The sequence below is a fragment of the Arachis hypogaea genome, chromosome 11 (assembly GCF_003086295.3).
Source record: "Arachis hypogaea cultivar Tifrunner chromosome 11, arahy.Tifrunner.gnm2.J5K5, whole genome shotgun sequence".
NCBI lineage: Eukaryota > Viridiplantae > Streptophyta > Magnoliopsida > Fabales > Fabaceae > Arachis > Arachis hypogaea.
Window position 1 is genome coordinate 48663828 of NC_092046.1, and position 14942 is coordinate 48678769.

The 14942-nt window shown below is 30.5% G+C and overlaps 1 protein-coding gene across 1 annotated transcript; it reads left to right on the top strand.

The window, feature by feature from the left end:
- Positions 1-7977: 7977 nt before the first annotated feature.
- Positions 7978-8810, top strand: LOC112720827 (14 kDa proline-rich protein DC2.15). Its single transcript, XM_025771923.3, has one exon. It carries the CDS (start codon positions 8098-8100, stop codon positions 8524-8526), a length of 429 nt encoding a protein of 142 aa, XP_025627708.1. The 5' UTR covers positions 7978-8097; the 3' UTR covers positions 8527-8810.
- Positions 8811-14942: the final 6132 nt, after the last annotated feature.

Sequence of the window (14942 nt, forward strand, 5' to 3'; positions counted from 1 at the left end):
ATTTTTAGGTTGTTTTGGTATTGTTTGGGCTGTGATTAAATTGGTTTGGTTTGAAAGATTTTGGTATTTTGAGGATTTGACAAATTTGGTAAAATCTTGTTTTTAACCAACTTTGGCTGGACATAACTTGGCCTTTGGAGTTTGGAATTTGAGTGAACTTTATTTTAAAATGAAAATGGTTGTGGGTGCTCTAAAATGGTATAAAGATGAGAAAAATTGGATTTTTTTAGAGAAAGTTATGAACGTCAGAAGTTAGGTATAAAAACTGAACTCTGTAGTATTGCAGAGAACCAGGAATTCTGGTTTGTGTGCGTAGGCATACTATGGTGTGCATGCACAGACCAGAGCGTGTGTTATGACTCGTGCATACGCACGAAGGGTTGTGCGTATACACTCCCTGAAAATTTTGCAAGTTATGCATACGCACAGGCTGGGAAAGCCGTTTGGTGCGTGTGTACGCATTGTGATGCCCTGTTTTTGCACTAAACCCCTTTTTTAACTATTTGGCCTTCTCGGTAAGCTTGTAAACCTCTGTAACACTTGTTTAAGGTCTCCTAGCGAGTGTTTAGGCATTGAAACACCAGAGAGAGCGTTGGATGAATGAAAAAGGTTATTTTTGGTTTAAATCTAGAGACGATGGCTTAGGCTTGGGATATTCTATGATTTGGTTAACTCGAGTGGATTGACAGAGTGGTGTATTGATAGTAATTAAGAAATGAAAATAAATAATGAATTGTGAAAGATTGGGAATAATGAGTTTTGAAATATGGAGAATGATGATTTGAGAAAAAGAGAGTTAATGATGATTTACTAAAGATTGAGATTATGACTCATGATAATGTTAATGATTTGCTATATACCTGGCAAGGACAGTGGTTAATCCCGCTTGTCGAAGTTACTCATGAGGCTATTGGTAAGTCGTTATGCACTTGGCAAGGACGGTGGTGAATCTCGCTTGTCGAGGATGCAGTGACGGTGTAGGGGCTGTGGCACTCTCCCTCCTACGCTGAGATCTGAGGGTCGAGGTATTATCTAGCTCGCATAACATTTTGTGCCATAAAAGTGAACTCAGGCATTATATCCTGAAAGAGTGAGCCGGACACTATATCCCAAGGGTGCACACAGTGAGCTGGACACTATATCCCAGGGACGTGGCATAAAGGCGACATCTGAAAAGATGTGTCGGGTTGGCAATTTGAACCGACAAGTGATATCATGAGTCAAAATGCCTGTTTGCTTTTATTACTTGAGTTATGCCTAATTGAATAATATCCCTTATTGCTAATAAATCTATATATATATATATATATATATATATATATATATATATATATATATATATATATATATATATTGTGCTTTACTTGTCTACATTACTTGTGTTTGACCGGTTTGAGGAGAATCGATAGACGGTGGCGATGGAATCTCATAGAAGGTAGGTTGGTGAAGGCTGTGGGACAATGATGGCTATAGTTAGAGTAGAAATCCCTTAAGTTAGTTAACCCTTTTTATGGCTTTAAAGTATGTTTATAAGTTTTGAAGTCTATATGCATGTGGGGAGTCCTAGGATTGCCTTTGGCTTCCCAAAACGTTATATCTTATCTATTGGGCACTGTTACCATGCTGAGAATCCCCGGTTTTCATACCATATATTATTGTTGGTTTTTAGATGCAGGTTGCAACCCACCTCGGTGAGTTTGCGGATGGTGATAGAGCGGAGGATGGCTCAAGTTAAATTTGATTTACTTATTTTGTTGTAGTCTCTCATTTTTGTATACTTTATGCCTTAGAGGTTTTACTTCTGAAAACTTTGAGAGATAGGATGTTAGCTGTTTTTATTATCAAAACTCTAATGTATCTTCTGTTTAAACTAGTCGGCCTAAACTCCGCGGGCTGCGACTAGTTCTCTTTTTGAATATTGAATATATAAAACTTGTTTACCTTAATTATTACCTTGTGTATCCTGGAGCTATCTACAAGGTTTTATATATTATGTTTTGTTCTTTTCGTGCCAATGTGCTTTAGTTATCGTGTATGAACACTTCGCCCTTTGTATCTCTATTCTAAGTTCTTTGATCCTTTGTTCCTTTTATCAGGCTTTTAGTTATACTATTTATTGATTATATACTATTGTTTGGAGTTTTAGAACTATCGTGATGTTTTATCACCTTTGCTTCATGGCTATAGGGTGAAGTTTAGTGTGATAGGGTGTTACAAGAGCTATTAGTGACGGTGACGGCGACGCGACGAGCAGAGTCATGACAGTGCATTGAGGTGAAAAGCAATGACGAGAAGAGGGAGGAAGCTTCATCCTCGGCACAGTGAAAAGAGAAAGTGTTTGTGTGTGTGTCGGCATGAGAGAGACCTAGAGGCTTGGCGGCGTTGGCGGTTCCTTCCTTGTCTGGCGTCATCCTCTTCTCCTTCCTCACTTCTTCTTCTACTTGATCCCTCTTTGATCTCTCCTTCTATTTCTCTGTTCTTTCTTTTCTTTCTCTGTGTGAAAGTGGGTGAGGAAGTGAGGATAAGGTATATGTGTTTAGTTTGAGAATTAAGGTTAGGGTTAGAAAAAAAAGGAGTAAGGATAGCATAAAAATTTTAATAAAATTATCGAGTAGAGTAATAATTTAAAATTAAATATATTATAATAAAACTATTTTAAGAATATATAAAATATTTATTTATGAATTTATAAATTAATTTTAAGTAATTATTCTAACTTAAAATTAAAATAATTTTATAGTATTTTTTTAGTTTATAAAATTAACTACAAATTCTTAATTATTCATATTAAAATATTTAATTTTTATTATTTTTTAAATTAAAATTTTAAATATGTAAAATGTCCAATTATAAAAATTATATAAGAATTCAAATTTATTTAAATTATCAAAAATTAATTTAATTAGCTATAATAATTTATGAAAAATAAAATATTATACAAATAAAATAAATCTTCAATAATCTCTCTCTCTCTCTCTCTCTCTCTCTCTCTCTCTCTCTCTCTCTCTCTCTCTCTCTCTCTCTCTCTCTCTCTCTCTCTCTCTCTCTCTCTCTCTCTCTCTCTCTCTCTCTCTCTCTCTCTCTATATATATATATATATATATATATATATATATAGTAACAACGACAATTTTCTCTTGGTTGATGTCGCCCTCCTCTCCTTCTTCAACCACTCTTCTCTTTTTTTTTTCTTCTTCAGTCTTCACATTTTTCCTCTTTCTTTTTCTATCTCCGTTCTCTCTATTTCGTGTGTGTTAGTGAAATTAGGAAATTAAGGCTAAGTTTTAAAAGAAAGAGGTAGTTTCAAAATTTTAGCAAAAAATAAGAAACTTGAATTTCAATTTCATCTTATTTTTCAATTACTTAAATTTTAAATTTCAAATTATGCACAATATTTTGTTATTAGAAAAATTACTCGTGAATTCTTACCAATGTAAAACATGTTGAACTTTTCAGACAAGATAATTTTTCGTTAGAAAACATATTAATTTTTGCGACAAAACAACTTTTTGTGACAAAAATTTTGAATATTTGCGACAAACACCTTTTCGTTACAAAACATCTTAAACTTTTTCAACAAAATAACTTTTTGTTACAATAAATAACATATTCTATAACAAAAAAATAAAAAAACTTTTGCAAAAAATTGTCTTGTTGTTACAAAAGATCCTTATTTTGTAAAATAGTTAATTCTTGTTACGAAAAAATAATAATTTGTGACAATTTTAAACTTCGATACAAAATTTTTATTACAAATGTTCCATTTTTTTTGTAGTGTAATAAGTTTCTCAATGAATAAGCAACCATACAAATCTTATTACTACAAAATAGAAAATCTTCACAGTTATAAAATTTGTTAAATACATTATGTTCACAAGAGGCATAAATAACAAAAATTTTAGAATTAATTGCATACAACTCCTTTAAATACTCAAATTCTAACAATTTAGAAGTAAGTAGTATGGTGATCAAAGCATATGTCCTAGATAAGGCATCAACAATTACATTTTTTTTTATCTTGTTTAAATGCTATTATATATGAAAAAATCTTAATAAATTTTACCCATTTAACATGTTTTTATTAAACTTACTTTGTTTCTTTAGGTGCTTCAAGAATTCATGAGGTATGTGAATTACGAAATCCTTACGTAGCAGGCAATGTTGCCAAACTTTCAATGCTTGAACCAAGATATACAATTCTTTGTTGTAAGTTAAATATTTATATTGAGTTAAATTCAAATTTTCAATAAAGAAGATAGACTCTTTTCTCTTGCTTCAAATCAGTACTCATACAAATCTCAAAAGTATCACGTTCAATCACTATAAGAAAAGAGCTATTTTAACATAATTTTTTTAATAGTCATAGTTAAATATAAAAATTAATATATATTTTTGACAAATATCACAAATGTTAAATTTTTTATTTTTTTATTTATAATTTGATTGTAGAAAATTATTCCTCAATTTTGACACTCATTTATTTTTAACATACTCTATTATTTCTTTTTTTCGTTGAGCTCCGTTAATTTTGGCATCACACTGCTCTCAGTTTGGGATCATACTACTCATTCTTCATCTTCAAAATCTCAGTTTATTCTTCAGTTTCAAGATCTCATCTTATTCTTTGTTAAAAATTTTTTGTTGAGAATTTTTTATGGTCAATCAATGTCAAAATAAATAGTATTTTTGACGGTTAATAAGTATCACAAAAAATATATTCTCAAATTTTTCGAACAAATTATTTTTGATGGCAAATATTTATCAAAATAAGATATAAACTTTTTTTATAATTACTTATATGTTAAAATACTATTTTTGACAAAACTTTTATTAACATATTTTCATAGTTAAAATAGTGTCAAAATTTATTTTTTGACAAATTTTAATTTTTTTTGACACATAATAATCTTTAAAAATAGTCTATATCATTGTAGTGAATCTCAAATATTTTATCAAAATTAGGATAAATAAGGATGGGACAGAACACAAATACTCTTTCAAAGTATGAAACTTAATTTCTTTGTTCTTTTTCTATTTAAACCTAATATCCTTTTTGATGACCTCTATAAGTAGTGCAATAATGGTAGAAAAATTATTTCTTGTAAAGGGACTAATCTGTCCAACAAGAATAATTTTCAAGGACTTTTAAAGAATAAAAATTTATTGAGAATTATAATGTTCGATCTAAATTTTTTTAAAGGATTAATTTAAATATTTACTTAAAAAATTATGAATAGGTACATTTTATAATTTAAATTTTGAATTAAAGATTAACAACATACAGATGAAAAATTGAGTAGGAGTTATAGGTGAAATTTTAGGAATTATTTTGATGAATTTGCTGAATAAAAATTATAGTTTAGAATTTTTTCGGTCACATAGGTTTTAGTGTTATGTTAATATGAACAGTTGGTTTAATGGTTAGTTCACTAATCTGTCTTGTGCATACAATAATCCATTGACTAACGATAAATTCTTAAATTGAGTTTAGTACCGCGACAGATTAATCTTTGGATTGCTAGGTTAAAAAATATCGTGGAAAACAAAAAAAAAATATGAACAGTTTTTTCTTAAAATTAAAGTGACTAAATAAATTTATATAAATGAATTGTTATATATCTAATATTATATTTAAGTATACTTTATGCAAGAAAAACATAGAAAAAGAAAAATCAAAGAAGCTAAGTTACAAATTAAAGATAACACTAATAACTAGATAACCAAAAAGGTATAGGTAAACCTAAAGTTATAAATATGATCAGACGAGCTAAAAACACATCCTAATAAATTAGATATAAATCATTATTATATTGTTGTCCTTTATTTCCCCATTACCCCTCTTCCACGCTTGAAGTTGCATTGCCAAAAGCCATGTTTGATTGATGACAACAGCGGAAAAGAGTGGTGATCGATGATGAGCCAATATCAACAAGTTCATCTTATTTGGAAGGCATCTGTGCCAACAACTACAAAGTTATCACATGGTCTTGTTGGAACACCAAATATAGTATTTAACAGTGAAAATCTTTGCAATTTTGTTATGCCAACAGTTAGCGAAGGTTTTGAATAAGATGACTAGTGTGCGATACTCAAATAAAATGATGATAATATAAGTGTGCTAATAATGACAATATTTAAGAGTAGAATCGTCAAAGTTTATACCAAATGATACGTTAAATTTGGAAGTTAGCTTAGATAGATTGGAAGTCAGTCTTTTGTTGTTGGTTTGAATTTTGTTTGAGATTTTAGATTAGCGCCTATTTGGTATATACATATGCCTGATAAAGTTTTAAGTTATCGGTATAGTTTTGATAATGGGAATTGGAATCTTGATGTAGTTATTACTTTTGTCTTTAACTTGAGCATTTTTTAATTATTGCACGGAAAGAAATGTTGAACAAAAGTGTTTTAACTAATATTTTGTTAATTTGATGATGATCGACCATTAAGCACTGTGAATTGACAAGGGAAAGAGTATATCTATAGAATTTTAAGAATATAAAAGATAACAAGTAGTGTTTGAAAGAAATTGAAATATAAATAGATAAATTTTAACTATTACTGAAAAAGGAAAAGGAAAAGTTTGACCTAAATGAAAGTAAAATGAGAAGTGAAAGAAATTTTAGAGTTTTTTGTTTTTTTGAGTATCTGTTCTCGTTAATGTGATAATAAAATATTGAGAATACTCTTCAAATAGTTTCAACCATTGTTTATGATTCTAAAAGTTTTATTTATAAATAATTCTAGAAACTTCAAATTATAATTATATCCAATAAGGATTCTCAACTATTAATTTTCTCATGAAAATAACTGTTTAATTTTTTTAGTATAAATATATATATCAGCAGCATTATTAAGCAAATTAAAGTGAGAATCGAAGAGAAGCGTGCATGTTGGGCATATTATTTGAGAATTGAGACGGATCAGTTGTAAAGCGAGAAGGAGAGAGTAATGAATAAGAACAATGCAGTGACTTCGTCAATTCATCAGTCGCAAATAATGACTGGAAAATGACAAATAAGCCTCAATATCATATGCATTATTATTTGGTTTTGAATCTTTGCCAAACTATTGAAAATGAAGCTGAACGACATGTATGAAATGATATATTCTTCTCAAAGTGAATTGACAACTAACCCCACTTTGCAACATGGCAGATGCCTCCAAACTACTTTAAATATATTATTTATAATAGCATATTATTAGACACTAATTTATCTATTAACTTATTTTTTACTTATTAAATATATATCATATTAAAAATTGTGATATTAGTTAAGATAGTGTATATTTACATTATTATAACGGAAAAATCTTAAATTGAAGTTTACAAAATAAGAATGTTTTTTGATAAATATACATGATAAAATATATTTCAAAAGAAAAAAGAACTTGAAATCTCCATCCCATATAATAGAATTAATAAGAAGTAAATAATTTTCTTTATCATTATACAATATTACTATATAAAAGTAAAAAAATCATGTTAAACTATAAATTCTAAATTCTAAACAACCTATTTTAATTTTTAAACTCTAAATTTTAAGATTTTAAAATTTTTAAAAAATAAAAAAGTTAATAATAAAAATAAATAATATTAATTAATTCTCTATATTTATTCAATCAGATATTTTTTTTCTATTTTTATGATTAATATTATATAACTAATAAAATTTATTATTTTTAATTAATATTTAACTAATTTTAAACATTAAATACTAAATTCTAAATTATAAATCTTAGTTCCTAACATTTTTTTTTTCCAAATAATTTCCGCGTGTTTAAAACATATCGTTCCTTCCATGTTGTGCTGCCAGCTAGTGTTGGCTTCTTCCAGTTTCCGTCCAATGTGATCCCTACTATACTCACATGCATAATGTATTTCCTCCAAATTATTATGGAAAAATATCCCAATTATTATTTAAACCTTAAAAAAAAATTCCCAAACAACTCCCCAGTCCTTCCTTATAAAACCCCATCACAACCTCCTCCAACCACCATCACTACTCACAAGAAAAGAAAACCAAAGTAACAAACAAATAATAGTGTCCCAAAGAAAGTGTAGTTACTTCATTACCACCACCAACTGTTTGTGAAATGGCTTCAAAGAGTGCTCTTCTCATTGCCCTCAACATTCTCTTCTTCACAGTTGTAACCTCAAACTACGTGCCATGTCCACCACCACCAACCAAAAGCCACAACCACAAACCGCCGCACCCGAGCGTCCCATCAATCCCTAAACCGCCATCCACAAAGCCCCCCTCACAACCCAAATGCCCAAGAGACACGCTCAAGTTGGGCGTGTGCGCCAACGTGTTGGGTTTGGTGAACGTTCAGCTTGGAAATCCAGCAAAGACACCATGCTGCTCCCTCATTAATGGCCTCGTTGATCTTGAAGCCGCTCTTTGCCTTTGCACCGCTCTTAAAGCCAATTTGCTTGGTATCAATCTTAACATTCCAATCAGCTTGAGTTTGATTCTCAACTACTGTGGAAAAGGTGTCCCTAACGGATTTGTCTGCCCTTAAATTATGGTTCTTAATTAAATTGCTATTGCCATACTTAAGAGTGAAGACCCTGGTATTGTTGAATGAATGGCAATGGCACTTCACATATATGTGTGTGTCTCTCATAAGGTTCTATACAGTTTTTACTTTTGTTGTTCTGATTGGCACGTGCCTTGCTTGTGCTAATTGATACTTCCATGTTCAATCAATACTTTAGATATGTTAGTGATTATTATTGTTCTTGTTGTATTACACGTAAGTGAAATTTCTAAGTGATAATAAAAATTTCTCTTTATAATAGGCTATCAGCATGGTGTGTATATGAACATTTTTTTTTTTTTGGGTTTCTTTTTAACTTGTTCTTATGCTATAGTAGAATAATAGATACGTATATATTGAATTATTGATCAATGAAAGTAGGTCTCCCAAAGGCATCGGTAGAAAAATAAGTATCGATATATATCAAAAGATAGAGTAGGGAAATATAATAATAAATAATAGTAGCAGAAGCATCATTTGTGATTGTCAAAAAATATTTTTTTAAAATAATTACTTAGCCTCAGTTAGTATGAGTGTTAATTTTTGCAGGAAGATAAAACATGAATTTTTGGTTTGGCATTTAGCATTAAAAGTCCATGAATTTTTTGAAAGGTAAAAGTCTAGTTATGTTGATATTTTAAAAGTGAACATTTAGTTGATATTTTTTTAAATGCTTTTGTAATCTTTTAGAGTTGGCTTTTTTGTTGTTACAGGATTTTTTGTGTTTGACTTTGGCTTGATTGGTTTTTGATTGATTATTTATCTTTAATGGTAATATCGAAGAAAATTTTAATTAATTAAATATCAATCTTTATATATGTTTGTTATAGTGATGAAATTAAATATAAAGAATAAAAACATTAATAAATACTGTATGTGACACTGTTATTTTCCCGTGTTTATTAATGGTATTATCATCATATGTTTTAGAGCCATAAAATTTGTGGTTCCAATCGTATGCTTCGATTCGATTTGGAAGCTCATCAATACAGTAGAAGAAAGATGAAATTACAGACTTGATCGTGATATATTCAGAACCATACCAATATAAATGGCTAAGGCCCAAATTCAATAATAACTTAATAAGTCCATTATCTAGCAAGGGATAACAACGAAAAAATCAATCAATATTATATATCACAATGAATAATAAGTTAAATGACATAATTTTTTTTTATCTAAAAATTTTGGATTCGAATTTCTCACTGATCCAAAAAAATCTGCTAAATATTACTACAAAAAAGAAATCAATATCATATATCTATATATAAAAAATTGAATTTACAACTTTTTAAAAATTATTTAGTATATTACGTTTGAGGCATATAACTTTACTATTTAGATTTCTTTTTATGAATATATTTATGTAGTGTACGATTTCAAATGATACTCGACTATATATCACGATTTAAAATTTGGTCAAACAACTTACTGTTGGTAAGCTGTATTTGACATGATCGTTAATGGCCTCCTCTTTACATAATTAAAAAGTATTTTTTATGTCTTACAAATATTGATTGAAAATAATTCGATACCCAAGTTTTTGTTATAAAAAATAAATCAAAATGGTATACAAAGTAAATCGTGTTAAAGCTATCACCCAAAAATTTAAGAAGGCACAAGCTACGTGCTCCCATATATCACAAATAGTCATTTTGGCATCGAAAAATTCCATTTTTGATAAAAATAGATCTCAATATTTGTTTTTGATAAAATGATTCTCAATAAATATATTTTGTTTGATAAAATAATCCAAATATTTTATTCATAATTAATTTATTTAATCAACTGTTAACTTATTATAAAATTACTAATCTATTCTTAGATCTATTCTCTCTCTTTATTTGTGGGGTTATTACTTCCCCACTATATTATCATTGCAACAATTTTCATCAACAATCCAACACTAACACTAATCTTTTCAAAGCGAAAAAGCTCCGTTGCCAATTCCATTTCTTTTGTTTCTCCCATCGCAACTGCAATGACCTCTCTTCTCTCTCTCTCTCCTACGACCAACCACAATAAGAAGATCTCTGTCTTATCTGTTGTCACCATAGTTGATTCTGTGATGAGAGGATCTCCATGCACTTAGCTTCATTAGCAGGCTCGTCTTGTGACTTATCATTGCCTTTCTCTAATCATTAGTCGCTATCGTCGTGCTTCGTTGTTACCTTGTATTTTTTCATCTCCCACACGAAAAAGTTGCAGGACGAACTAAATTGAAACCAAATTCTCCAAAACCCACACCTTTTTCTATTTTTCGTTCTACCCACAAATAATTTTATTTTTCTTTCTGATCAGGTATTTTTTCCAAGGGCTAGAAGTAAGTCAAGTCAACTCAAGAACCACCTCAAACTCGACTCAATAATAGTTCGATAAGCTGATGAACTCATTAGTAATATATAATTTTACATATATACTAATGTTCTTAATTATTTAAAATTTTATATTCACTTTTTATATATAATTTTGATGTAGGATATAAATTAAAAATTTATAATTGATAGATAGACAATATATAAAATTGATCTTTTTAATATTTTTTAAAAACATATAAGTTATAATTTATTGATATAAAATTATAGATTATATTCCTGTTATATGAGCCAGATTGTGAGCTCGAGCCAACTCGTGAGCTTTTGGTGAGCTGAACTTGAGCTTAAGAAATATACTTGATTGTTAATGAGTCGAGTCATGAGCCAAGCTCAATTTTCATGAGCCGAGCTTGAGCTTGGTCTAGCTCGACTCAAGTTGGCTCACTTCCAGCCTTAATTCTTCCTATGTTTTCTCTTTTTTTTTGTCTTTATCTTCTCCATCTTCGAATTGTTCATCGTTTTCTATTAAAATTTTAGGTCAAGATCTGTTCTTGGTTTCTTCGTAGCCTGCGATTGTAAATATCTAATTTCACAACACCTCACACGCACTACTTTTTGTTGTTGCAATTTATTGTGCTTTGCCCCTGTTTGATTATTGGATTAGATTCGATCATTCATTATTTGATTATTGTAAAATTAGTTTTTAGGACTTTGTTTTGGTTGATGCAATGGAGAATTGAAAATTGATTATAGTGGTGGTGGAAGCGGAGGTGGAGGCAGGGAGAGGATGTGCGGTAACGTGCGTGAAGAATGAAGGAATAGTGGTAGGTAATGGTGAGAGAGAGTGTGAATAGATTTGTAATTTTATTAAAGAAGATAAGGATAAATTAATACTTTTATGAAAAATTTAACAGTTGACTAAGTAAATTAACTATTGACCAAACATTTAAGTCACTTTGTCAAATGAAATATATTTCTTTAGGTTCATTTTGTTAAAAATAAATGTTAAAATATGTTTTATCAAAAATTGAATCTTTTGAGTACCAAAATGACTATTTATTCCTATTGACATATATCCACTACAAAAAAATCACCCATTTAGGTATACTTGAAAATTGTAGTCAAAAATGAAAAAAAAATTATGCCTTAGGCTAAGGCTACGTGACGAGCGGATATTTTATACGTTTTTTGGCATCATTTTCATATAATTTTTAATATGTTTTGTTTAGTTTTTATTAAGTTTTTATAGGTTTTAGGGTTAAATTCACATTTTTGGATTTTAGTATGAGTTTTTGTGTTATTGTACAATTTCAAATAATTTCTGGCTGAAATTGAGAAAAGCTGACTTCCAGAGCTTTCCAGAAATATATAATAGTTCATACTTTGCTTCTGATTAGAAGGCCCAAAACTGGCGTCCAACGCCAGCTTCCTGCCCCCTTCTAGGCGTCCAGCGCCCAAAGAGCAGAGACCAATGTACAAACCCCAAAGAGGACCCCCTAGCTGGCATTCCACGCCCCAGAGACCTCAAAGCACGTGGATCTCATCAAAGCTTAGCCCAAACACTCACCAAGTGGGCCTCAGAAGTGGATTTTAGCACTAAAAAGACTGTTTTACCCTTACTAGTCATTAATTTAGTATTTAAGGGATTATGTTTATGTAATTCGCACCTTTTTTGGACATCTTCAATTCCATTTAGTCATCATACACATTTACTTTGTATTTTATTTCGGTATGAGTTTCTAAACCACCTAGGTTGAGAGGAGGAGCCCTGCTGAGTCCCATGAATTAATAAAAGTACTATTGCTTCTTCTTCGTTCCGTGTTTGATTTATCTCTAAGATGTATATCTGATCTTCATTGTGGTGAATAGGATGATCTGACAAATTAGTTCTATTCATCACATTAAGATGAACGTGCCTGACAAACACCGGTGTCTACTTGGGTTCGTGGGTTCGTGTGAATACTTGGCCAGAAAAGCACCAACCAACAGCTATGTTTATACATCTCTTAGACGGCTAATCCACAACTTCGTTGGGGACTTCTCGAGACACCAGTTCAGCCAATTTCTGGAAAGATTAAGGTCTCTGTGGTATAGGCTAGAATCCATAGAAGCAGCACTCTCTGATCTGGAAGATTCGATCTTGTCTGTGGCATTTTGAGTAGGATCGCCAAGAGAATGAACTGCTAGAGCTTCACCCTCCATCAGATTGAATGGACACTAGCAATGGCGTTTGATTTGGAGCAGAGGAGATCAATGAGCATGGGCAATGGCTTTGATCACATACATCCTGCCATAGAAGAAGATCATTCACAAGCAAAGAAGACATTAGTACTAGAGTTAATTCAGAAAAACAAAGCAACTCCAAGCCTTAACCCTATTCCTATTAGTATTTTCTACCTCTTTTGCTTTATTCCTATTATAATAATCCTAATACAAACTCCATATATGACATAAAATCAACAACCTTCTGATCTGCTTGAGTAAGATCTGCAAGATAACCATAGCTTGCTTCAAACCACAATTCTCGTGGGATCGACTCTGACTCGCTCAGGTATTACTGGGACAACCCATTGCACTTGCTAGTACAACAGTACGAAGGTATGGGGATTCGTCCTACCACTACGCTTTTTAGGCTTCGGAGATGCTTTAATTGGGGATGTCTATACCAGCATTGCCTATTCTAAAATGCTACGTTTTTCTGTATCAAAGGCTATGCTTTTAGCGTTTGAGAATAGGGTGCGCTTTTCAAGAGATGCTCTTTAGGACCAAAGGCTACACTTTTCAGCACTAATGGTTACCAGAATTCAAAAGAATAGGCTACACTTTTCTTTGCTACGACATCACTTTAAAAATATAGCAACATTGTATACCTTTAACTACTCTATATAAGTGTAACCTTACGTCCCTCCTTCTTTTTTTAATATATCTATATATATATATATATATAATATTCTAATAATCTTTTTTTTAAAACCTAATATTTTAAGAATATATATAATCCTGTATTTTTAATTAAATTAGTCAAATATTATAAAATAAAAATAAATACATAATAATACTATACAATAATCTTTAAATAATAAAAATTATCCTTAAACAAAATATATTTATAATGAACCAAAAGTATTGGGATGATCGTAATTTTGAGTATTCATACATCTCATATACACTAAATTAAATATACCCATATCAAAATATGCATGAGACCACTTAGAGTTTACTAATAATAAACTACGAAAAACTAAAATAATATATCCTACACATGTATCTTCAAATAAAGTCATCACTAAATATGGTGATTTACTAAGCAGTTTGCTTAATGATTTATTTGAAGGTGGGAAAGAATCTCTAAGTGCTTCTGCCTGCATAAGGATTAAACAAAAGTTCAATGCTAGCATTGCAAATGGACAAAAAAGAAACAAACGAACAAGTACAGATCACCGTTTGGAGGATGTTTCATTTGCAGAAGCTGTAGTTATGGAAGAAAAGAAGTCAAGCTCCTCTTTAGCCTCACCAAATCCTGAGACATTAGGTAGCCATTTTCAGTATTTATAGATTGTGAATGAATGCAGTCTGCATGCAATAAGGGAAAACTTTTATGAGAACTGATTAATCACATTAAAAATAGTAGCAAACTCAATTGGCACATATGCAGTAATCAACAATTGAAATTATCTATTATATTAGTCTTGGTCTTTACACATTTGACTAAGGGAATAGCTCACCATACATCATTGATAAGCGAAAAATTTATACCCTTTTTGGCATTGTTTTTACATAGTTTTTAGTATGTTTTAGTTACTTTTTATTATATTTTTATTAGTTTTTATGCAAAAATCACAATTCTGGACTTTACTATGAGTTTGTGTGTATTTCTGTAATTTCAGGTATTTTCTGGATTAAATTGAGGGACCTGAGTAAAAATCTGATTCAGAGGCTGAGAAAGGACTGCAGATACTGTTGGATTTAGACCCTCCTGCACGCGAAGTGGATTTTCTGGAGCTACAGAAGCCTAATTGAAGTGCTCTCAATTGAGTTGGAAAGTAGACATCTTGGAATTTCCATCAATATATAATAGTCCAT